The sequence below is a fragment of the Amphiura filiformis genome, chromosome 5 (genome assembly GCF_039555335.1).
Source record: "Amphiura filiformis chromosome 5, Afil_fr2py, whole genome shotgun sequence".
NCBI classification, from domain to species: domain Eukaryota; kingdom Metazoa; phylum Echinodermata; class Ophiuroidea; order Amphilepidida; family Amphiuridae; genus Amphiura; species Amphiura filiformis.
Window position 1 is genome coordinate 76490782 of NC_092632.1, and position 26506 is coordinate 76517287.

The 26506-nt window shown below is 36.0% G+C and overlaps 1 protein-coding gene across 15 annotated transcripts in view; it reads right to left on the reverse strand.

Moving 5' to 3' along the window:
• Positions 1-389: 389 nt before the first annotated feature.
• LOC140153752 (uncharacterized) overlaps positions 390-26506 on the reverse strand; it is a 107660-nt gene continuing 81543 nt past the window's right edge. For 9 of the 15 annotated variants that reach the window (XM_072176600.1, XM_072176589.1, XM_072176587.1 and 6 more), the window contains 21 exons: positions 25351-25587; positions 24607-24915; positions 24449-24502; positions 23041-23154; positions 20897-21265; positions 19988-20224; positions 19390-19701; positions 19146-19199; positions 18678-18914; positions 18101-18409; positions 17854-17919; positions 17110-17346; positions 14729-15037; positions 14372-14443; positions 13758-13868; positions 12340-12705; positions 10416-10451; positions 9631-9784; positions 6646-6731; positions 4696-4933; positions 390-2612 (listed from right to left, as the gene is read on the reverse strand). In XM_072176600.1, the coding sequence (XP_072032701.1) occupies positions 4698-4933; positions 6646-6731; positions 9631-9784; positions 10416-10451; positions 12340-12705; positions 13758-13868; positions 14372-14443; positions 14729-15037; positions 17110-17346; positions 17854-17919; positions 18101-18409; positions 18678-18914; positions 19146-19199; positions 19390-19701; positions 19988-20224; positions 20897-21265; positions 23041-23154; positions 24449-24502; positions 24607-24915; positions 25351-25587 (3905 nt within the window). In that variant the 3' untranslated portion in view covers positions 390-2612; positions 4696-4697. The remainder of the gene's footprint in view (positions 2613-4695; positions 4934-6645; positions 6732-9630; positions 9785-10415; positions 10452-12339; positions 12706-13757; positions 13869-14371; positions 14444-14728; positions 15038-17109; positions 17347-17853; positions 17920-18100; positions 18410-18677; positions 18915-19145; positions 19200-19389; positions 19702-19987; positions 20225-20896; positions 21266-23040; positions 23155-24448; positions 24503-24606; positions 24916-25350; positions 25588-26506) is intronic. The other 6 variants (XM_072176601.1, XM_072176597.1, XM_072176588.1 and 3 more) reach the window with 5 other exon arrangements.

The following is a 26506-nucleotide window of genomic DNA, read 5'->3' on the forward strand; positions in this document are numbered from 1 at the left end:
TTTATAAACGCAAGTGTACACTGGACTTCGCTGATTTTCGCAGGACAAGTGAATAAGGATATATTACATCAGTCGTCCAGAACATTAACATTGCAAGAACTCTAGGATCACCAACAAGAAGACCGCTGGTTAAGTACTGATAGAATAAAACTGTAATTGTGTGATTTTATTGTATTGCAATATTGTTGTTATATGTACCAAGCATACTTTGTTTTCAATTAAAGACTTAGAGTTTGTTAGCTTAATCAAACAGTGTATTTGTGTTGTGCATTCGTGTGAGTTCGGGTAAAAGGTGATTTTGGCCTTGAGTCGGTACGACTCGTAACAAAGGAAGAACAGGAAATATAGACAAATACAAAAGCAAGGTTCAGGCAATGATACACACGACATTTGAAAGACAATTGTGATATTTATTTCAAAATATGCTTTTACAGTCATATTTCAGGAATATACACATATCTTTATGAGATACCCCATACATCTTGTTCTACAATACTTTAAAATGAATTTTAAGAATAATTTGAAAATGTTATTACACCATTTTAATTAGACAATTAAAAAAGGTTCATGTCGCCGTATTTACCCCCTATTGACGAACAGTGTAAAACTATAAACCGTTCATAACCATAGAGCGATATTACCGATATTTTTATAGTTCAGATCCATTTTGCCATGGTCACTACCAGCGATCTGCGAATCGCGTACGGCACTTCACAAGCAATAGGAACGGTTTATAATAAACTGTTATTCAGCTTCACGCACAACTCAAGAAAATATTTAAAAACACCCGTGACGTCATCTAACATCGACGTTAAAAAGTGAGTCTAATATCAAGAACAAATTGCTGATTTGCCTCTCGCCGGTGTCGAAAGGGGTTGACTTTCAAAAAATATTACACTAGCTTCCAGAGCAGTGCGGCACTCTCTTGCTCTAATTGACGCGAGCGATATTCATGAGCGCCGCTGTGCGCCGACCACCGCTCTGACGTGGCCAATATCTGGCCAATATTGTTCATGATAATTGTCAGACGATTAAATCAGCCAATCAGAACCCCGCTTCCGTGTTTACGCTGTGTACGCTCTTAAAATGTACACAAGTGCCGTTCGTCTCTGCCAGCAAGTGTAATTATAATAGATCGTGCATGATTTGGTGTAATTTGCGATAATTTTCTTTAAACTTATTTGCTGTTTACATAGCAAGCATGTCATACTTCATTTAAGTGATATAAAATAAATTTCAATAAAGAGACTTTACTCTCTTTATAATTCAACACCCTGTACCTTAATGATATAGTACAATATGGTACAATATATAATGATAAAAATGTGTTTGAAATTACAAACATGGCTATTACCAGTGATATGGCAAAAAAATGGCACGTCTCAAAGCTTTGCGGGGAGCATTTGTCTCGGAGAAATTGGCCAATTTATTTTCTTTCTTAATTTGGTTTTTAAATTAAAAGCATTTTTGGAAGAATTTTTGAACACTTGAAATTCATGTATAGGAAAGACAGTTTGAAACTTTCAAAAGTTAACTTCCAGGAATCCCAAACTTGTTTTGACTAAGTTTGAGCCGGGTTAGGGGGGACCGCATTCCGCATTAAAATCTTCGCAAGCTTTGAGATATAATATTTTCTGGCCTAAAATGAAAGAGTACTGTACTTGAAATCTTATATATACAAAAACAACATTCTGTAATTATGTTGAATTTTAGTACTGTTAATACCATTATTATTGCTTCAGTATAATGGAATGTGGCTAATTATGTATTTTAATACACATACATTTTCATATTGTTCTACACTATCACTATATACTATCACTTTTATCCATGTTATAAGACAATCCTTCACCTATCCGAGATCATAGAGCAGTATATACTAGGACTTTCTTCGTAAGGCCCTTAAAATAGTTTAATTCTAAATAGATTGGTACATTTTACACATAGTTATTACCTACACAAGAAAATTTCGATGACAATCTGAACTTAGTGATATATAAAAATAAAATAGTAAAAAACGTGTCATAATAAATATGAACGTTAGGAAGATAACAAAAAAAAACACCGTTTGTTTTCCGTAGGCCTTATCATGTTTTCGACTTGAAAGAGTTGTATCATATTTTCCGTTTTCAAAAAGTGATAATTATTTCCATCCTAAAAATATTTCAACAAATTATTTCGAAATTTGATATGGTATGATATTATATTGATTTTGTTATTTCTGCCAAACCTTCTATTTCTGTTGCAACTTCAAATACCTACGGGAAGCACACGTGTTCTTTTTTAATTCAAGTTATTAGCGTTTGGTTTACGCATTTCAGCTTCTACTTCCCAACATTTAATAAGTTTTGAATTATTCTATATTAATCATGTTAATTTATAAGTGCACAGGATATTACCAAAACTTTATCAAGACTGGAATTCCATCTGTCTTTGAAATTAATCACTACGAATAGAGAAATTCTCGTCATAGTTCGATTCGATCTCAATCAATTGACATAAATCCAGAAAAAAAATTTTTATACAACTTTAAGTTTTATCATTTACTTTTAAAGGTTAGGAAGCAGAGTTCACTTATTGGCACAAAACGTCAGATATCTCGGTGTTTTAATCTGAAATGACAAATAATGACAACACATTAATGTGACTCTAAAGAATTATTCAGAAAGTATTCAGAAAAGAGGTAGTGTGTGAGCTTCAGAGGCAGAGACATATATATTACTTACATATGATACTGTTAAGGGATCTGGAATGAGCGTTTTGACAGTATTTGTGTGGGACATGAGAGCACATCAGACATATCGAATTGCATTCTGAATACGAAGAATGTCTTTCTGATATCAAATAATTTTTTTTTTTTTTTTTTACGATATAATACAAAATTTATGACAAATTATTAAAATTTGATATTTTTCATATTTTTGATTTAGACAATAATAACTGTGCACCATCTATTTTGAGGTCATTGTGTGAAATCGGATGGTTTTGTTTTGGGCTGAGGTATTTTGTAATTTAATAATTTGAACAAATCAAAATAGCATTTTATGTTATTTTATGCCATAAAACGTTGTTAAAATATAACCGACAACAAGAGCTACCAATCACAGAAACGCGGCGGCATCGCGTAGGCGCGTGCGTTGCAATAACGCCGCTTAGCTTTATACACGCACGCGCGCGCAGAAGTCATTGTGGCGCGTCAGGAGTCAGGTTATACCTCATTCATAACCTCATTAATATACGCGAAACCTGTGATCCAATCAAAAGAAATTGATTGCCTGACCGCGCACTAATTGCGAGGTCATTAATAACTCACAATGACTCCTGACGCGCTACAATGACATCTGCGCGCGCGTGCGTGTATAAAGCTAAACGTTATTGCAACGCACACGCCTACGCGATGCCGCCGCGTTTCTGTGATTGGTTGCTGGTCGATTTTTTGTAGGGTAGGTTACAACAATAGTTAAAACTGGTTATATTTTAACAACGTTTTATGGCATAAAATAACATAAAATGCTATTTTGATTTGTTCAAATTATTAAATACGACGGTAATGAATGACAATAATAACTTTGCACCATCTATTTTGAGTTCATTGTGTGAAATTGTCGGGTTTTGTTTTGGGCCTCGGAAAAATACCTCAGCCCAAAACAAAACCCGATTTCACACAATGACCTCAAAATAGATGGTGCGCAGTTATTATTGTCTAAAACCGTACTCGAAGTAAATTTTATAAATCTAATGATATATTCTTAAAGTGTATGTAGCTGGGAGGAAAAGCCCACGATCAATTGAAAATTTTAACCTTTTATATTGAAGATATGGATTTTTTCCCCAAAAGACCTAATTTTTTCTGCATACACTTTAAGAATATATTATTAGATTTATGAAATTTACTTCGAGTACTGTTAAATATCAAAAATATCAATTTTTAATCATTTGCCATAAAATGTGTATTACATTGCGAATTTCAAAAAATCAAAATTATTTGTCATTAGGCGAATCTGTACGGTAGTATGATTGGACACGCTTTTTATCTTTGTGGATATATTGCTCAGATTAAGGGATGGGGTATGAACCTTTGGGCAGTATTTATTGTGGGACATTAGAGCACATCAGACATATCGAATTGCATTCTGAATACGAAGAATGTCCTTTTGATATCAAATGATTTTGTTTTGTTTTAATTCGCAATGTAATACACATTTTATGGCAAATGATTAAAAATTGATATTTCACAGTAGTAGAAGTAAACTTTATAAATCTGATAATATGTACTTAAAGTGTATATAGGTGGGATGAAAAGCCGACGATCAATTGACAATTTTGACCTTTCGTATTAAATTAAAGATATGGATTTTTTTTCCCAAAACACAAAAAAAAAATTAGGTCCTTTTGGGAAAAAAACTGATCGTCGGCTTTTCCTCCCAGCTACATACACTTTAAGAATATATTATTAGATTTATGAAATTTACTTCGAGGACTGTTATATATCAAAAATGTGAAAAATATCAAATTTTAATAATTTGTCATAAAATTTGTATTATATCGTGAATTTCAAAAAATGAAATTTATTTGATATCAGAAAGACATTCTTCGTATTCAGAATGCAATTCGATATGTCTGATGTGCTCTCATGTCCCACAAAAAATACTGTCGAAACGCTCAATCCAGATCCCTTAATGGTTAAATGCTTACATTTATGGTGGACATCCTGCCTCGTCACTATTATCACGGCAATCGTCTCTTCCATTACATTCGAAGTCTGCGCGGATACATCTAGTGTTGTCACATTCAAATTCATACGATTGACAATTTGGACAACCCATCTCATCGGACATGTCATCGCAGTCAGCGAATCCATCACATAACCAACTTGGTTGAACATCGATTTGTGTACCGCTTGCTATACACGTGTAACCGGTGGTAGTTTCGACTACGTTAAAAGAAACCAAAAAAATCAAGGTGCGTTTTAGCGACAGTTTCAATAAACTTTAGACATAATTATACTCTCGCGTACAAAGACAACTTAGATGAACTTAGGCCCAATTTGAGGCCCAAAAGCATGTAAAAAATACTGCGGGCCCGCCGATATGCATGGCCCGTCACATTTTGTCACCAAAGTCAGTATTAAAGACGAACTCATTGGTGGCAACATCAATCCATGCATGCTTTATAGCAATTGCGAGTCTCAAGTCTTTAAAAGTGTCAGTGTAACATTTAAACTTGCCAATTGATTTAGGGCCCTTTTTTTGGGGTTAAAGTAATGATAAATAGTGTAAAAAGGATGCGCCAAATGGCTTCAATAATGGACCTACATTGGATCGAGGGGGGATGAATTAACAACTGCCCGATTTCGCGTATGGATAGACAGCTGCCCGTTTTCGCTTCTGTATCGGACACCCGTACCCGTTAAAGTTTTAAGCAATAATTAGGCTACCACAATATGAAATTATGCTCAACGAATGGCTTCAATTGGCCTTCATTTTCACATATTTCATATATTTTTCAAACTAAAATTTTACACAATATTAGTGTGAAAATCGCCCACCAAATGGCATCAGCCAGGCTTTATAAAATTTTGCAAAATGAAGGCCTGATTAGTACTGATTCCGCCATATTACTCCGAAAAGGCCTCAACATCCCCCTTTTCGCTTCTGCTTTGGACACCCGGCACTTTATGTTTTAAGCAATAATTTATAAAATAACAGTGATAACTTGTCCACGAATGGCTTCAGTTGGGCCGGCATTTTTCAAATTTTCGGCTTTTTCAAACAAAATCTTTACACAATAAAAGTCCCAAAATGGTCCACCAAATGGATTAATTAGGTCTTCATTTCGCAAAAGTTTCTCACTTCTCGAGGAGGACAAATCCCCCCTCAGACACCCCCTGCGTAGCGCAAACGCGGGCATTGGAATTTTTTCCGGAGCGGTGAGAAGCCCACTACACTAACCCGACCTCTAGTGTCCGATTCGTTCTGATTTTTCTGAGGAATGAGGACTCGTGTACGGTGTTTGGGTCTTAGGCCGGTGTGTTATTCAGTCCTCGGGAGAAATGCAATGCAAGCGCACATTTATTTGTGTCTGTGGGTAGGCGTGTGCAGTGACGTACCGTGGCTGCTCCTACCCCAGGGGGGGGGCTGAAGAAAATTCAATTCTAAAAGCAACACATTTTCATGTATAGTACAATTTTTTCAAAGTTTTTAGACTTTTGAAATTTTTTCCGCCCTCTTTATTTGCTTATTATTTTTGCCGCCCCTTCTTTTTCCGCCGCCCCTTCGTTTGCCGCCCTTCTTTTTCCGCCGCCCTTCGTTTGCCGCCCTTCTTCTTCCGCCGCCCCTTCGTTTTGGCTGCCCCTGCTTTTACCCCGGGGCTGGTGCCCCAACGCCCCCACCCCCAAAAAAATACGTGCATGGAGTGTGGGGTGAGGCAATGGCGTAGCGTCATAGGGGCACGGGGGCACGTGCCCCTAATCGATCTGAAATTTTAAAATCCCATAGGAAAATGGCCGAAAAACGGCTTGTGCCCCCCCCCCTCATTAGACCCGGTGCCCCCCATCAGACCCGATGCCCCCCCCAATCAGATGACCCACGCTACGCCACTGGGGTGAGGGTTTCTGTGTTCGTTTTGTGTTCGTTTCTTCGTTACCTGTTACAGTTGTCCCGCAGTTTTCTTCGTCGCTGAAGTCTCCACAATCGTTATTTCCATCGCAAATATCAGTCAAGTTCACGCATCTGAAAACAGTCATTTTAACAATATTTATATAATATTGAATGGCTTTGAGTGTGATACAAGAATATTTTGCACAAGATAGTTTTTCTATCGAGTGCAATATATTCTTGTATCACACGAAAATAAGCCATTCAATATTATTATTATTATTTTTATCAGTAAAATGAAAATTTAAGCTTACCTAGCCACCGGGCCTAACCAATGTGTATTATAATGTAAGCTTACCTTTTGACCTTCTTATTTTCTGCTCTTTACTCTCCAAAGGCAATTTCGGAATAATCATAATATAGGTTTATTTGTAGATGTGAATTATTAGGTTATCATCATCCAGAATTGCCGCGAATTAAGTTTGTGATTTTACTTGCATACAGTACGAAATCTCCTGTGAGCCGTTACGGTGTCTGTACTGTTGTGCTGTTGTATCATGACGCGTGTTGGTGCTGTAACCATGGTAACACACGACGCGTACGCGATACGCGTACAATATTTTACATTATTATTTATATCAGACTTTTGAGCGATACAATAAAACTGTATATTGTACAATATTTTCAAAATACCCGGATGCAATACAATATTTCTTGAATATTGTCCGCGTATCGCGTTCGCGTCGCGCGTTACCATGGTGACGGCACCAACACGCGTCATGATACAACAGCACAACAATACACAACAGACATCGTAACGGCTCACAGGAGATTTCGTACTTGTATAAAAAACAAGTAAAATCACAAACTTAATTCGCGGCAATTCTGGAAATATAATCCACATCTACAAATAAACCTATATATAATTATTCCAAAATTGTCTTTGGAGAGTAAGGAGCAGAAAACAAGAAGGTCAAAAGGTAAGCTTACATTACAATACACATTGGTTAAACCCGGTGGCTAGGTAAGCTTTTTCATTTTCATTTTACCGCATAGCAAAAGCCTGATATAAATAATAATAATAATATTGAATGGCTTATTTTCGTGTGATACAAGAATATATTGCACTCGATAGAAAATATTGCACTCGTCTTCGACTCGTGCAATATTTTTCCATCTCGTGCAATATATTCTTGTATCACACTCAAAGCCATTCAATATTATATAATTATTATGTTTTGATGGATCCAAGTGTGTGAAAATATTGGATCCAAAACATAATAATGATAAAATTGGATGCTTTACGCCCAATATTTATTGGTCTTCCTATGAGTTGTAAAATATTGAACGAGACGTAAAACTCATAGCTCGACCAATAAATATGGGCTCAACCGATCCAATTTTATATCAAAATATTGTATTGCATCCGGGTATTCTGCAAATATTGTACAATATGCAGTTTTATTGTATCGCTCAAAAGCCTGATATAAATAATAATAATAAATATGGTCTATTGATTATGTACATTTATATCAGTAACTCACTCATCAATTATATTGTTTGCTAATCCATTTACCCATTTATTTCCTTTCCGGTTTCTCAGCCTACAACCGTTTGCTCAGTCCCGTGTGTGTACACAAACACTCAAGACAGAATTTAGTACTGATTCCGCCATATTACTCCGAAAAATAAAATAGGCCTACTTTTTTACTAAAATAATAATACCATCTTAGACTTTTAAGCAGTGCAACTTTGAAAGGTACAGGTATACCTCGGAACATGTTGAAATGGCTTAATATGCAGTTTTAGATTTTATATTTATGAAAACTCCTTAATTTGCTCCTTATTCCACAATAATTGGACATATTATTCGTAATCTACGACCGATTTAAAGGCCCATTCAGTGATTTGCTCATTCGGGCGATCGTAAAAATCATCACAATTCAGATATTGGAACCTGTGTCATTGTCATAGATGTGCTAACATAGCCTGCTGGTGGTTTAGCCGAAAGCCGTGTATTTATTGACAAAATAAGGTATTTACATGAACCTGTAATTATACTGACAGGATATGAATTAGCTTTTCATGTATTTGAATGGGGCTTCAACTTCGTCAATACTGCACATGCTGTTTTCTTCGGGGTTTTTTTGCCAAATTTTTCATTTCAAAAATACCGAATGACACTTTTAATGACTCATCCTTCACTTTAAGCAATTTATAAACAATTTAATTTTTTTACACTTTCGCTGGGATCACTGAATGGGACTTTAAGAAGAACATATCACGCTCAAATTCCAAAGTAGCATCTTCCTGACGTATTTATTTTCCTTTTTTTTCTTCTTCCTTGTTTCCCGTTTTTTAAAATTGTTTTTCAAGGAGCGAAAAACAAGTTTTCTTTTTAAAATTCATAACATGAGAAATAAGCGTAAGCATAAAAAAGCTTCAAACTATATTACCACTAAATTTGGATGCAATATTCTTCTTCATATGGGAAAAGATCTAGCAGAGTTTTCGATGAATTTCTTTGTTATGATAAGATTTAAAGTGTATAGATTATCAAACCGTCATCGGAAACGTATCTATTTTTCAAAAAGTGAGGTTTAAATCCTTTTTCATAATATGGTTTGCTCAAGTAAAATCAGTCTGAAATCGGACATATTCAAGTTTCCTAGGATTGTAAACAACAGTTTAAAGCTGTATTTTGCAGAAAGCCCGTTGAATTTGGACAACCAGTTCAAAAGATATGAGCAGTTAAAGAGTTTCCAAACAATAGGAAATACTTCTTTTGTTTAGCTATATCTCAAATTGATTTCGGAGTGGCAGATTCGAATCAGTGCGTTTGCGTGGTTGTTTCGCCAGCGTACGGACAAATCGCCCTTCTACGCGTGTGGGTTCGCCCCTCGGGGTTAGGTTATCGCGCGCGATTCGAATCTGCCACCGTGAAATCCAACATGGCGTTACTCTCAACTCGAGCTGAGACTGACAATAGAAAATCCACATTGGTCTTTGTCGTAGGACGAGACTGTCAACAAACCTGTAATTTGGGCATTGAATTTCATCATCTGCACAACATCCAAGTTCATCTGACCCATCGGCGCAATCTGGAACTCTGTCGCAGACCCAACTTATGTCAATACAAGCAACCGAGCCGTTTTGACAACGGAATTCCTCGGGATCACACGTTGATTCTGTAGAAACAATACACATAACATAATTTACAAGAAGGGGCTAGATTATTTTTTGATCTCTCGAAAGTGTTGATATTCTTTAACAAAAATATATGGCTCTTGAATTAGGAATCGCAATACTGAATTCTTATACTTTTAACAATGGAAAGTAACACCTAGAATTCATTTGCGATCAAAAAAACCCATGAGGCGAAAACACGTTATTAGTTCCCACATTTCCCACAGAAAGCGAATGTATACCACTAGCTTCAAGGATAGACACAAGTAGGAAACTGTAATGCTGAGCGACAGGGAAAATTCCCAAGGAGGGACAAAATATTTTGTAGCCATCTCTCTGACCCGCTCCAATTTACGCATGAAGAAGGTGAATAAATTTATTATTATAAAGACAACATAACTGTGATTTTACTCAAAATTGACTTAACATGCCTAAAGTTGACATTGAATCTACAAGTTTTGGTCAATTTAGCCCGGCATGTATTGTTGATTTTGATCCAGATGCGGAAACGAAAGGGAAAATTGCTTCTGTCGTTCATGTTCAGTTGGATTGCGTATAAGTGATATGCAAGTAAAGTTGTCATCACAGTATAAGGCATACTTGTTGACCCTATTGAGTCCTATTTAGTCTTACCTTCAGTTGTGACTTCCATAGTATAATTCGCAGTCACTGAAAGAAAAAAAGTCATACGACAGAATATTGATATCAGTGGCGCAGATTTCTTTTTAACATGGGAGATGGAGTTGGCAAATATTTCTTGAAGTATAGTGAATCCAACACCTTTTGTCGAGAGTATAAGTTTATGGTACAAATGCGTGCGTAAAATATTAGCTAACGTGGTGAAAAGGTGGACAAATTCGTACGTAGAGCGCAAAAATGTGCACTTTTTAGGATAAAATAGCCGGATATGAGGTAAATTTGGTCAGAAACACATGAACAGGCGTCAACATTGGGATAGTGGATGATTGTATGGAACATCCCCCTTATCAAAATATTGGGGATTCATCCCTGACCCTCCAGGATCGACGCTAATGATTGATATTAGGGATAACTAAGTATTTATTCAATATAGTCAATATAGAACTGTTTTAGAGTTTACTATTCACCCCAATTTGTTTATGTTGGTGTGTTGCAAACACTCCCAAAGTGTTTTTGTTGGTGAGTTGTAAACCTGGAATATCACGGGCTTTATGACCTATCTCTGGCACATAGACCTCATTGTGCAACTTACGAGGATGAATCCTTCTCCATGCTTTCTGAGCATGTAAGGACCCAGCAAACACAAAACGTTTTCGACATCATTCGTAAAAGGTTATAAAAGGTTATAAGAAAACGTTTAAATGTCGGGTTATATAAAGGGTATATTAAGGGTATAGAACGTTTTCATAACATTAAAAAACATTTTTTGATAATCTACTGCCCAGCAAACACATTTTTTTTTTACAGAAAACGTTTAAATGTCGGGTTATATAAAAGGTATAAAAACGTTTTAATAACATTCTAAAAACATTTTGAAAACTTGACACAAAACATTCTAATCAGAATTTTATTTTGGGATTGAAAAAATATTTTGCGAAAAATATTTACCCAAAATATTTGCAATAACGTTTTAAAAACGTTTTCATGTTTCATGCAAATATTTAACATAATGTTATTTAAAGGAGTATTTCGTGATCCTAGCATCCTCTATTTATGTCATTTTCATTAGATATCCACGAAAAAACCTATTCCCAAAATTTCAGTTGATTCCGATTTTGCGTTCGCGAGTTATGCATGATTATGTGTATTACACTGCTCCATAGACAATGCGTTGTAATTTCGTTCTGGTGCACCAGAACGAAATTCAAATTTTACGATATCTTTGCTAAACGAATTAATCTGCAAGAAATATTTGTACATAAACATTATGTAGCCAGATGTTTCCAGTGATATAAAAATCTCAACTTTTTTTGAGATAAGGGGGGGGGATGAGGCTGTGGATCACGAAATGCCCTTGTAAGTGTTGACAAAATATTTGACATAAAATATTTACAAAACGTTTTCATGACCTTTCTATAACCCGACATTTTAATGTTATTAAAACGTTTTTACCTAAACCAAAAGCCAAAATATAACCTATTTAAAATGTTTTTAAAACGTTTTTGTGTTTGCTGGGGAGTACTGCAACGGTTCAGTGCTTCATATTGCGTTTATATACTATAACTATTTTCAGTCGCTCTGTCTGTTAACATTAATAATACCAGATTCCCCGGGATCAGATTATGCATCGCGGGCACTTCAACGCCAGTCCACCTGATCAAACTTCTCTATGCGACTTTGACGACTGAACCAATAGAAAATCGTTGATATTGCATTCACAATGAAGCATTTAATATAACATGTGGAAGCAAAAATCATAGATATCCTCTGTACCTGGTGTCTCAGTTGTAACACACTCGCTTTCATCACTTCCATGGACCCAAAACACAGTGTTTTTTTAAACACTCTATAATGACAGAAGGCACACAGCTTCATCTGGGTCAGAGTCGCCCATTACTACGATTACTACCATACATACCTTCTGTACCTGGTGTCTCAGTTGTAACACACTCGCTTTCATCACTTCCATCAAAACAGTCTTCTACCCCATCACAAACCCACGTGCCGTTGATGCATCCTCCGCTGCCACATTCAAATTCAATCTCAGGATCACACGTGCAATTGGCGATTTCGTCACTGTTGTCTTCACAGTCAGGTAGGTAATCACATGTCCATTCTGCTGGAATACACAGATAACCATCTGCGCATGCAAATTCATCTTCTGCACAGGTGCAGTTTAGTTCATCACTTCCATCAAAGCAGTCTGGCACTCCATCGCACACCCACGTGATATTGACACAACCACCAATGGCACATGAAAATTCGATCTCTGGGTCACATTCACCTATTCATGAAAATGAATTGTGTCTATTATCTAACTTAAAAATACACTTTCAGTTTTCACGCAACAAAACTAAGCCTATTCTCCTTTACCCATGTAATACAATTAAACAATAATTATCGAAATAGGAAGTCATTGAACACAAATATGGGACTTCTTGTTGCCTGTTAATGGTTAATAAAGAATGATAAAATCTGATTATTGACAGTGTCTGTTGGAAAGCTCATCGCTGCTTTTAGTATTCTTTTTGTAATTATTGTTTCTCATGCTGCAATACTCCTCCCTTCCCGTGTTTCACAGAGACGTTATAATAACCAACTGAACATAATATATGATTAGATATGTTTAAAGGTAGATGAGGTATTGTTGATCGAAGCAACCTAAAAATCGATTTTCATTATCTAGATCAATATATTGTTGAAAATAAACACCTTGATGTTTTGCAAAAGTTCATTTTACAGATCGTATAATTTGCAAACTTCCTTAATTTATTGTTGTTAATTAGTTATGTACGTTTTACAAAAGTGTTGTTGTTTCAGCTCTCTTAACGTAACTCAAGAACCGCAGCACCTATAAAAGCATATCTGTGATATTTTAATTCTTCTACACGCTCGCTATGAATTGAGCAATGCAGGTTTTGCCAAAGCTCACTACCATTCGTAAGATGCTGCGAACTACCAAATCACAACAGTTTAAAATAATTAATAACCTTAAAGACCTATTCACTGATCCCAACGAAAGTGTACAAAAATGAAGGATAAGTCATTAAAATTGACATTTTTGAATGAAAAATTTGGGAAAAGCAGCGAAAACAGTTGAACAATTTGAAGCTCCATTCAAATACATGCAGCTAATTTATTTTATTACAGATTTATGTAAAATGTCGTCTTTTGTCTATGATACACATCTTTCGGGTTTAACCACCGGCAGACTGTGTCAGTCAGTACATCTATGACACTAAGGTACCAAAATCGGAATTTTTCTGATTTCTACAATCCTCCGGAAGAGCAAATCACTGAATAGGTTTTTAAGTTAGACACGTTTATTACGCTTACATCCTTCGATTTCATCGCTGCCATCGTCACAATCAGCAACGTAGTCACATTGATAATCTATTGGTATGCATTCTCCAGTACTATTACACGTGTATTGGTCCGACAGACATTCTGTTAAAATGGCGGGATATATATATTGAGTGATATATTTTTGACATAAAAATCAAATTTAAAAAAAAAAAACAAGAAACATTTCAGCTGCAAAGAGAGTAACACTTAGCAAAGGATGTAATAGTTTCATGTGTATGAAAGTATGTAAAATATGTTTTATGTGTATTACACATGAACCGATAATTATTCAGCTTCATAAATACTGGAGATAAGTTAAAAGATAACCAAAAGATATATTTTGGTAAACAAGCGAGAGCATTTTATATTCGTTTGTAATGATTAACATTAATCCATGAGTAAACACAACGTTTTTACTAACCTCCCTCCCCATGCTCCCACTCAATGTGGATTTGTTTGCTCGATATAAAAAAAACGCTAATTCAGGTTAAAGAAAGAGTGTGATCTTTTCAGTTTAACATTAGGAATGTTAAAATAGTAGAATATAGAAACACCACGGTATCAAGCTCATTCATTACAATTTCTACATGTACTAAAGCTATTACCTTCAGTTGGCGTAGTTCCCGGCTCTACCGTAGTTCCCGGCTCGGTACCAACAACTGTAGTAGGAGCAGCAACTGAAATAGAAAAAACAAGTTTGTTTATGTAGAGTTTAAATGTTTAGCTTAAATTTTAATATTCTGATAAGCCAAAGCTGATATAATTTCACCTTTTTCAGCTTTCAGTAAAATCTAAGGTTAACTATTATTTACATTGTAAATTTGTAAGATTATCAATACGAAATGTTTAGCTAAAATATTAAATTCTGATAAGCCACAGATGTAATTATTTCACCTTTATTTAGCTTTCAGTAAAATCTAAGGTTAGCTATTTTAAAACATTGTAATCTGAATATAACTTACTTGTCTCAACAGTTAATGGTGGAGTTCCAAGGTCATATGTTTCCGGCTCTTCCTGTCCTTCAGTCTGTATAACTGCTGCAATTTCAATGTCATACATTGTTTCTGGTTCCAAATCTGTAATCTCCAAAGTTGTGTTAGCTTCAGCAGGAACATAGAGAGTTTGTGAAGGACCGCCATCTTGAGGAGTTACTGTGACAGCGTATTCAGTGATATTACGCGCAGGAGTACTTGTCAGTTGGGGTGGTGGTTCATCCCAATTGAGTGTAAGGGAGCTTCCTCCAATGTCCCCTACGGATGGCGATGGTAAATCTAGAAAACAAAAACAGCAACGTGAAATACGAATTAACGTAATTTTGATTAATCTAATTTTTCTTCTTGTAGAAGAGTAAAGTCCACATCTGGCGTATATTCGTACTTTTGCATGGTGGTGCAATGGTATTTCAAGGTGACATAAAGATTGCAGCAATCTGGTGGTGATGGACAGACTGTACATGCCTTCTGAAGCATTTCGGCAGGGAGGCGTTATCAATAAGCTGCTGGAAAAATGTATTCCATAACCTGATTCTATCTAAGAAGAACGAATGTTGGTCAATAGTTGTCCAGGCAAATAGCACATGATATGGCATAAAGTAGCCACGTAGTATCACGGTTATGGCAAGCTAAGCGGCTCAGAACGTGGGACTAGCTACGCGCAGCTTCTTTCTCGTTACGTGCAGCTTATTAACCAATCAGATTCGCGGTTTTAAACACGTGGAGCTGATGTAAACATCCTCTCTCACAAATATTATGTTGTTAATTTTTGTAAATGAAAATATCTGTAGTATATCAGCAAAAAATGGTATAGGTGCTATTAAAGTAATATCTGAACAGAATAATGATTGTTCTATATTTAGGGGGCTATCATTTTCTTCGGAAGGGGATCCCAAATATAGGGGGTCATACTTTTTTGGAAAGAAAAATAAGGCGGGAGGGGGTCATAAATTGATAATGACAAAATGTAGGAGTCACAAGATGACTACAGATAGTGTGTTTATTGTATTCAAAAGACTGATTTCAATACAATTTTAGCCTGTCTAGGGGTAAGGTGTATCGGTGGTGGGAGTCGGGGTCATAACATTTTGATGCCGAAATAGTGAGGGCCGCAATTTATTGACGCCGACTTTTTGTAAATTTAGGAACCACCCCCCGTTCCGAAAAAAAAATGATGACCCATTTTACTCTCTCCATATTTACACAGTGGCATGTGATATCGCTTTCCTGCAATATCTTTACACAGCGCTTTACATCAGTAGTAGTTGTTGTTTGACCTTCATATCCCCTGCACCGCTAATACAACCCGAGTATAAAGTTACTTGCTATTAAACACGGTGTAACCTTGGAAACACTAAATAAATATGCTTTGTGTCATTTTAGCCAGGCATTAGCAACATGTTCTCTTGACACGTGCTGTGATTTGGCCTCCTTTACCTGTTCGTTATCTATGCTAATTCCGTAAATTAATTACAAGATAATAATTGTGAAAGAGGATACCTATAACTATACTACGCGCAGCTAACGACCCAACCACGTGATTAAATTTGACTATTTTGATTGGTCAAACAGCTGCTCGTAACGAGAAAGAAGCTACGCGTAGCTGTTCCACGCTTTTGGCCCCCTTGGCTTGCCATACACGGTCGACACAAGGCAGGATTGTGGAATATCAACAAGTACATAGGTAATGCAGTATATCATTTCCTTAGTCTGGACAGTGCTAGTTGGTGAAGCATGCCGCTGATATACTACTGGTAGTGATGGAAGACGATGCGGGCCAAGTTCCTGTTTTTTGATGTAAGTAGTGGAGTGCGAATCCCAGACGACAATGGCATATTCCATTACAGGGAGCAGATGTGTCTAATAACATATCACTTTGGTCTCCCTAGGGCTCTGATTGATGTTTCTTTGCAGGAATAAACAAATAAAGTTGGCCTTTTGAATGTAGGAATTCCTGGATGGATTAGACAGACTGCAATTTCCAAACGTACGTATCGAACGTACGTGGAATCTATTCAAAACCACTCTACTGTGACTGGATTTTGAATAGATTCCACGTACGTTAGATACGTACGTTTGGAAATTGCAATCTCTCTATAGATTATGGTAGATAAATTTGCAGACATCTGCCTCTTTGGTTATCTTCTTCGTGTTGGTGACATGGAACACTTGACATTGTTCGGGATAAAAAAAAAACATCTCCAATTTTTCTCCCACTTAAGAACATGTACTCATCTACATCGACCTTGCCACACAGGCATGTTATAGAAGCCTACTATCTAGAATGGGACAGAAGTGAATAGTAGGAGATGAGGACGTAGAGCCTTATAAAACATAAACCCATAACTTACCAACATCACAGATTTGAGTTTCATCGCTATTATCTCTGCACTGATTTCTTCCATCGCAGACATTGTCTGTATCTGTACATCTACCATTTGTACAGAGGAACTGGAATGGACAGGTAGCACAGAAAGCTTCATCTTCATCGCTTTCATCATCGCAGTCTGAGGTTCCATCACAAGCCCAGTCTTTAAAAACGCATGTCCCGTCATTGCACATGAACTCATCAGGTGGACACGTTGGCTCTGTGTACAATATTCAACCCGATTATTGTTTATTTTTCTCACCAACAAGTTAAAATTCATAAGTTATATTCAAAAGTGTTTTAATTTCTAATACTCTTGCTCCTATTTGCTAGATAAATGTTCTTGTTTATCCGTATCCTTAAGGCATTGAAGTAACATTGCAAAATATAGTTTTATTATTTCGTAACGTTAAAACAAACCAAACGATCGTACAGAAAGTTTATATAGTAGTTGAAAATTGACCAATTAGTGTACAATATCTTGGTGTTGTTTTCCATTACTGAACAACCGAGTCCATGTTCCTCTTTCAGTTACTGTATATCAATCAGTAGTCAGTTACGACTGCAGCATATACTTGATATGAATGCTGGCCGAATACATCTTTTGATATCTGTATCGTTAACATATTTTGGTACAACTTGCTTCGAATACCACGTGATTCTGACTGTCCAGTAGTCAATTAAATCTCTCAACTATCTGTTAATAATACGTATAAATATTTTCTACCTTCCGTAGTACTCGCTTCTGTCGTACCAATCTCAGTAGTTGATTCTACAGTACCAGTTGAAGGACCTGAAAAAGGCAAGAAACATGACGGTGTTTACCTCTGAACTCGGTGTCTAAACAAGTCAACACAGTCAGACAATTTTCAGCCAGCAAGGTTTCTACTGTTTCACTTTACAAAAAATAAGTTAAATAGACAAATGCAACCCAACAATTTCTTGTGTAGCTACATTTACTTAAAACAACAAACCTGTTTCAACAGCTAATGGTGGCACTCCAAGGTCATATGTTTCCGGCTCTTCTTTTCCTTCAGTCTCTATAACTGCTTCAATTTCAATGTCATACATAGTTTCTGGTTCCAAATCTGTAATCTCCAAAGTTGCACCAGCTTCAGCAGGAACATAGAGAGTTTGTGAAGGACCGCCATCTTGAGGAGTTACTGTGACAGCGTATTCAGAGATTGTACGCGCAGGAGTGCTAGTCAATTCTGGTGGAGGTTCATCCCAGTCTAGTGTGAACGAACTTCCTCCTACATCCCCAACGGAAGGCGATGGTAGTTCTAAAAAGACAGTGATAAAGCGGATTGTATTACATTAGTGAAAATATCAACAATAATTAATTGATCAATATCTATTCGTAAAACTGAAGGTAGACTTTCTTAAGTGGACAAACAATCTTTGATGCAGAGGAAAGGAAGGGCTCTGTTAATGAAGTTTAAGCATTATTTTATAATCACTTTCTTCGCCATTTTCACTCTTAGATTCTAGAAGCTTACATTATTGTTCGGTATGAAATGAAGTAAAATGAAGTACAAGCCCATAACTTACCAACATCACAGATTTGAGTTTCATCGCTGTTATCTCTGCACTGATTTCTTCCATCGCAGACATTGTCTGTATCTGTACATCTACCATTTGTACAAAGGAACTGGAATGGACAGGTAGCACAGAAAGCTTCATCTTCATCGCTTTCATCATCACAGTCCGAGGTTCCATCACAAGCCCAATCTTTAAAAACGCATGTTCCGTCATCGCACATGAACTCATCAGGAGCACACGTTGGTTCTGCAAGATAGGATTAAATAAGATAGTGAGATGGGTTTTTTTTTAATTTTACCATGTTTACCAATTAAAATGTTTGCATAATTATACCAAAAATGTGAAATCCATTAAGTGGTCATCTCGGTTTTGTGCAATTAAAAAACACTTCATTTTGGAAACTACAAAGAAAGCATTTCGTACAAAAGTTACCCATTTTCCAATTTAACATTTAACAATACAATACCCAATTGTTACCTTCAGTAGTTCCCGATTCTACCGTACCAGATTCAGTTGTGCTGGCAGCAGGATCTGTAGAAAAAAACACAATGTTTGCCTTTATACTCGATGTTTGACATAATATGACGTGGAAACATAATTATTTACAATGACGGTCTTCCTGATCAACTATAAACAGAATTCAGGCTTCTAGTTTATGTTAAACATGAAATAAAAGAACATAATTCAATTAATTTATTGGTAGTAACATCAAACAACTAACTTGTTTCCACATTTAATGGTTGCTGTCCAAAGAAATCGTATGTTTCAGGCTCTTCTTTTCCTTCAGTCTGTATAACTGCTCCAATTGCAATGTCATACATCATTTCTGGTTGTAAACCAGAAATTTCCAAAGTTGTGTTAGCTTCCGCAGGTACGTAGAAAGTTTGTGAAGGGCCGTCATCTTGTGGAGTTACTGTGACAGCGTATTCAGTGATAGTACGCGCAGGAGTACTTGTCAGTTCTGGTGGTGGTTCATCCCAATTGAGTGTGAACGATCTTGCTTCAACATCCCCAACGGAAGGCGATGGTAGTTCTAAAAATGACAGTGACAAATTGCATCATATCAAATCAGTAAATATATTAATGAACTGATTACCATTTGAACACGAAACTGTAGGTAGACTTTTGCAAGTTAACTAAAGCACTTATTTGTTGAAGAAAAACTGAAAGGCCTTTTATAGTGGAGTATAAACATTTATATTCATTTACACAGCCATTTCCACTCTTGGATAGATTCTAAAAGCTTGCAGTATTGTTTGGTATGATTTTGAATTACAGGAAAATGTAAAAGTAAAATGAAGTACAAGCCCATAACTTACCAACGTCACAGATTTGAGTTTCATCGCTGTTATCTCTGCACTGATTTCTTCCATCGCAGACATTGCCTGTGTCTGTACATCTACCATTTGTACAGAGGAACTGGAATGGACAGGTAGCACAGAAAGCTTCATCTTCATCGCTTTCATCATCGCAGTCCGAGGTTCCATCACAAGCCCAGTCTTTAAAAACGCATGTTCCGTCATCACACATGAACTCATCAGGAGCACACGTTGGTTCTGCGGATATGATTGAACGGGATGGTTTTTTTAAATTCTAACAATGAAAGAGTTTGCAAAATTATATGAATAATCTATCTTTGAAATTAACATTCACAAAATACATTTATAAAGCGCATAAGGCCAACGTTGCACTGTACAGTAGATAAAAAGCACAAACAATTAATACTGCACATCATGTGCTAGAATTAAAAAGCAAACATTTCCCATTTTCCCCCATGGTCCTTATGCCATTCCAAACACTTCATGAGTCATAAACACTGTCAAGATATGCGACATAATTGAAATCCATATATTCCCTTGTTTGTTTATTTATTCGGCCGAATGCAGGCAACGACCAAAAGTGCTCAAAGGCTACAAAAGTAAAGGGATGCCAACCGAATATGATGGGATAGTGTTATGAGAAGAGGTCCGATTTAGAAGCAGGAGGAAAAACCGGAGTACCCAGTCGGCGAAAAAATTGCGTACAAATTGTCGATTTTAGACTATTTTAGCCCAAAAGGAAGGTGAATTGTGGTATTTAGTATGCCAGTGCCAGCGCTCACATTATTTCAATTTTACCCTATTTGGCCCAAAACACAGTGTGGTTTTTTAAACACTATATTATGACAGAAGGCACACAGCTTCATCTGGGTCAGAGTCGCCCATTACTACGATTACTACCATACATACCTTCTGTACCTGGTGTCTCAGTTGTACCACATACGCTTTCATCACTTCCATCCAAGCAGTCTTCTTCTCCATCACAAACCCACGTGCCGTTGATGCATGCTCCGCTGCCACATTCAAATTCATACTCAGGATCACACGTGCAATTCATAATTTCATCACTGTTGTCTTCACAATCAGGTATGTAATCACATCTCCATTCTGCTGGAATACATTGAGAGTCATTTGCGCATGTAAATTGGTCATCTGAACAGGTGCAGTTGCCTTCTTCATCACTTCCATCAAAGCAGTCCGGCACTCCATCGCACACCCACGTGATATTGACACATCCACCAGTGGCACATGAAAATTCGATCTCTGGTTCACATTCACCTATTATGAAATGAATTGTGCATATCTGTTATTTACTTAAACATGTATTTAAACAAGTATTATAATTATCAAAACAGGAGAAGATAGATAGATATTTTATTTCCATGCCAAAGTAATACATACATAACATTACATACATTTCATCGATTATTTTATAGATTAATAAATTTCTTAAAGTAAATAATTTGATGAACATGTCACTAATTAAGCATGGCGGAGCCGTCCAAAAGGCCAAAAGGAGGCCAGAGGTGGACAACACCTTCCATCTTACATTACACCAATGTGAAACCAAAAAACGAGAGAACACAAGGACAGAACACATAAAATTATGCCGACAAACATTTGAAGTTACCATCACATAACTTAAAACATGCCATAATAATAGTGTATTGATAAGGTTTTTGTTTTTGTTTTGTTTTTTTAATAAAAGTATATGAAGTATTTTTAAATGATTTGAAAATTTGTACCTTACTCATATAGACTTATTAAGTCTGATTTAAATTTGGATTTAAATATGTTAGTAGAATTTTGTGTATCATGAGATATTTTTTCCATAAAATGGGACCTGATGATCTTATTCCTCTGGATGAGAAAGCCGTTTTATTTCTAACCAACTGGTAATCGTTCTTTAGTCTTGTGTTTATGGTATGGACATTTTTTCTTTTCATAAAATAACATTCAAATAAAATTGGTAATAAATTAACAGAATGCTTATACATAAAGATTCCAAGATAATATTTATACATGTCAGAGATAGTGAGAATCTTTAGACTTTTGAATAGTGGAGCTGATTGAGCCCTAAAATCACTCTTAGTAATGTTTCTTACGACTCTTTTCTGTAATTTGAGTAATTTGTCCAAATAAATCATATGCGTATTTCCCCAAATCAAAATACCATAGCTCAAATACGGCATTATCAACGAAGAATATATACATTACATTATACTTTTAGGAATAAAATATTTTAACTTATGCATAATACCTACATTTTTAGATATATTGTTAGCTATTGCTTCAATGTGATATTTAAAAGAAAGATTTTCATCCATTATGATACCCAAGAATTTCGTTCTGTTTACTCTTGGAAGAATACTTCCATCGAACATTACGTTTGTATTGCTTTTGAAATGAAATGTTTTTTGAGGTGTACCCATAATCATAAAGTTTGTTTTTTCAACATTTATTGATAGCTTATTCGCTCTAAACCAGTTTGTAACTTTACTTTGTTCGATATTAATCATTTCTATTTTGTCTGAAAGATTTTTGTGAGAATATAGGATGGTAGTGTCATCCGCAAACAGAACGAATTTCAGAGCCGATGATGTAATAATAATATCATTTACATATAGTATAAACAACAGAGGCCCAAGAATTGAACCTTGAGGAACCCCACATTTGATATTTTTCAATTAAGAATTACATGAATTATAACACACATACTGAGACCTATCACATAGGTAATTTTTAAACCATTCTAAGCATGTTCCTCTAAAGCCATAATATTCAAGTTTGTTTAATATGATATCATGATGAATAGTATCAAATGCCTTAGATAAATCCAAATAGATTCCCAGAGTGAGAGAATAATGGGGCTTCTTGTTAATAGTTAATCAAGGTTGATAAAATCAGATCAGAAGAGGAGCGTCTTATGGAAAGTCTATTACTGCTTTCTTTAGTATTAATTATTGTTTCTCATGCTTCAATATTAGTACTCCTCCTTCTTCGTGCTTCACGGAGATGCCACTTTAGCCAACATGTTTATTTAATACGCTTACATCCATCGGTCTCATCGCTGCCATCGTCACAATCAGCAAGGTAGTCACATCGATAATCCATTGGTATGCATTCTCCAGTACTATTACACATGTATTCATCTGACTCACATTCTCCTAAATTAGAAGTATATATATATTGAGTGATATATTAACATGAAAATCAAATAAAACACAAAAGAATTTTACATAATTTCATACACATGTAAAATCGGTTGTATGTGTATAACATATATAACTGACAATTCTTCAACATAATAAAATACTGAAAAGATACGTTTTGGTAAACAAGCGGGAGCATTTATATTCGTTTGTAATGATCAGCATTACTAGTAAGAGTGACTGGTCCATGAGGTAAGACATGGTCGAGCTAATACCGCAACGTTTCTACTAACCTCCCTCCCACTCAATGTGGATTTGTTGCTCGATATAAAAATGCTGTCTGTATAACTAATTCAGTTTACAGAAAAAGAGCAGGAGCATTATACTTTTAATGCTCTAGGAGCACTGGTTACGGTTTAAACAGGGTCATATAAGCGCTCTTTAGCAAAGTCATAGCTCATTGAATTTACTACCGTATGACAAAACAGAAGAAAATAGTAACTTTTTGCACAGGATTCTCAATTTTAAGAGAATTGACCATTGCTCATTAAAATGAAGCTAGTATAATGGACAATATAAGTGTGCTCTTTCATTTAATGACATAAAATTTGAAAAATACTGTAAGGAACACTTGAGGTTTTGACTTTTGAAACCTACATTGTGGTCAAAAATTGTGTTGGGATAGGTCGTTTTCAACGGAGTTACCACGTTCGCTTTGGTATAAACATTGAATTGCGTTATCTGTTGACCTAATAAAAAGTGTTGTTAGGGGGGAAGTGTTAGCTTTCGTTCGATATAAAAGAAAAATTATGATTGGATGAAGGGAATCACAGATGCCTATTTTCCACTAGATCTCACACAGCTCTTATGATGCTATGCACTCAACCGTGTAGTATAAAACAGACTGCGTAGAGGCTAGACTCACTGTGCTTAATAATATCTGTGTACTCGGGTATATCGAGGTGGAAACTGTGCATAGATGCATGAGAATCGTTTTTGTAGTCAAACCTTTTCATATGTAGGTTAAGTGCTCCAGGAGTGTAGGGTTAGTGCTCCAACCTCAGCGCTCCAGGAGCACTGTACTACCGGATTCAATTCAATTTTGCCCATTAATACGGTACTGACATGAGCGATTTTATTACTGCTCCACAGACTGAGATGATGACAGTCCTGTAACTTGCCATTTATATTATGCCATTGACTTCAATTTAGCACTATATGTTGTGATTTGGCCAAATTTATCAATATTTCCAGCAATTTACTACACTTTATCAGTATTTTCGCTAACATCAACATTTATTTAGCTTACCCACTGTTCCAGTAACACTTTCCGTGGTGCCTGCTTCTGTAGTTGGGGCAAATACTACAAGAAACAATAAAATAAGTGAGACATGCATGTCAATCATTTTTGCAATGTTAATGAACAAATTACTTTAAATTACGTACGTCGCATGCATACCAACTTACTCGTTTCAAATGTAAATGGAGTCGCTGCAACATTATTATAGACTTCGGGCTCTGGCTGTCCTTCAGTTTCAATAACAGGTGCAACCTCAACGTCATACATTGTCTCTGGTTGCAAACCTGTAATAGTGTAATTTCCGGCTTCAGCAGGAACATACACAATCTGCGAAGGACCGCCATCTTGTGGAGTTAATGTAACGGCATATTGCGGGATATTGCGTGGAGGTTCGCTGTCTATTGTCGGTGGACCATCATCAAAATTGAGCGTGACTGATCTTCCTCCAATATCGCCAACGGTTGGAGATGGTAATTCTGATAATAAAATTATAGAATAATAGAATTGTAAACAACTAATGTTGCTTTATTGTGTCACAAGTTGTACTGTCATGTTCATATCTTGACCCGCATCACATATACTCAATTGAGTGGGAGAGATCTTAGTTTAATATCAAAAATCGCGGGTCTGAGAAATATTAAAGAAATTAGCTATAGACTTTACAAAAGACACTCCTCTTCTGATCTGATTCTATCAACCTTTATCAACCATCAACAGTTACAAGTAGCCCCATATTTTCCAAACTTCCTATTTTCATCATTATAATACTTGTTTAAATACATGTTAAGTTAGATAACAGATATGCACCGCTTCAATAGGCTCCAATAAACTAGCTAGACAATTCACCACCCTACTACAATAATTAACACTGTGCGTTAAATACGACCACGTTAAAGAGCTTCTTTCCTTACCAAGATCACAAATTTGAGTTTCATCGCTGTTATCTCTACAATTATTCCTTCCATCGCAAACAGTGTCCGTGTCTGTACATAATCCATTTGTACACATGAACTGGAATGGACAGCTAGCACAGAAATCTTCGTTTTCATCACTGGCATCAGCGCAGTCGTCAAACCCATCACATGCCCATTCTTTGGAGACACATGCTCCATCATCGCAGAAGAACTCATCAGGTGGACATGTTGGCTCTGTAGATAATATTTAATACAAAAATGGATTATTTTACAAATGGATTCAGGGATCTAAATAATTTCTATGTCATTCTAAGGTCATAATCATGATAATGATAAAAAACAATTAAAAACAATGAAAGCATATTTATTTATTAATTTTAATTACAGGAATCTGTATGGTGATCTACAAAGTACAGAGTGCCACATAATATATATTATGATAAATCATAATTACTTCCTCCAAGCGGAGTTCGTAGTATTGTTAGATTGTGAATATTCAAACAGTAATTGGACTGCTTGGGACAGTTAGGGATAAATATCCTACTCTTTTCGAAACTGACTGTCATATGCATGTACAGGTTTGACTCTGTATACACAGGACAAACATTTTAATGTCACCTCCGAAGGACGGAGTACTTTCATGGTTCACTTAATACCCGATCCTAATGAACCATGAAGAAAGCAGAAGTCTGAATTTAATCTACAGATGTTCGCAGTTAAATTCAAACTTTTTTCGAAATCAATACGCCATCAAGTTACCACAACTCGATATAATTATAATATGCTATCTGTATGATTAATTTAAGGTTACAGAAATAAGGTGATCTTTTCAGGAATGCTATACCTTTAGCGCTCCAGGAGTACTGGTTAGGGATAGGCTTAGTGTTCAAGGAGCATAGTGTTAGGGGTTCAACTTTAGTGCTCCAGTAGCACTGTGCTCCATGAGCACTATGTGTTGATAATAACTTAATTTTTACCAATTACTATGATACCGACATTTATAAGCGATTTTGGTTATCAAACTAGTCTGCATATTACAGCCTGAGATGATGACAGTTTTCGATATTATTATGAGCCTTGTTAGCAAGGTTAGGCACATGTGACTGGCAAACTTTAATTGCATTTATTTTGTAGGATTTATTCAACATTTAGC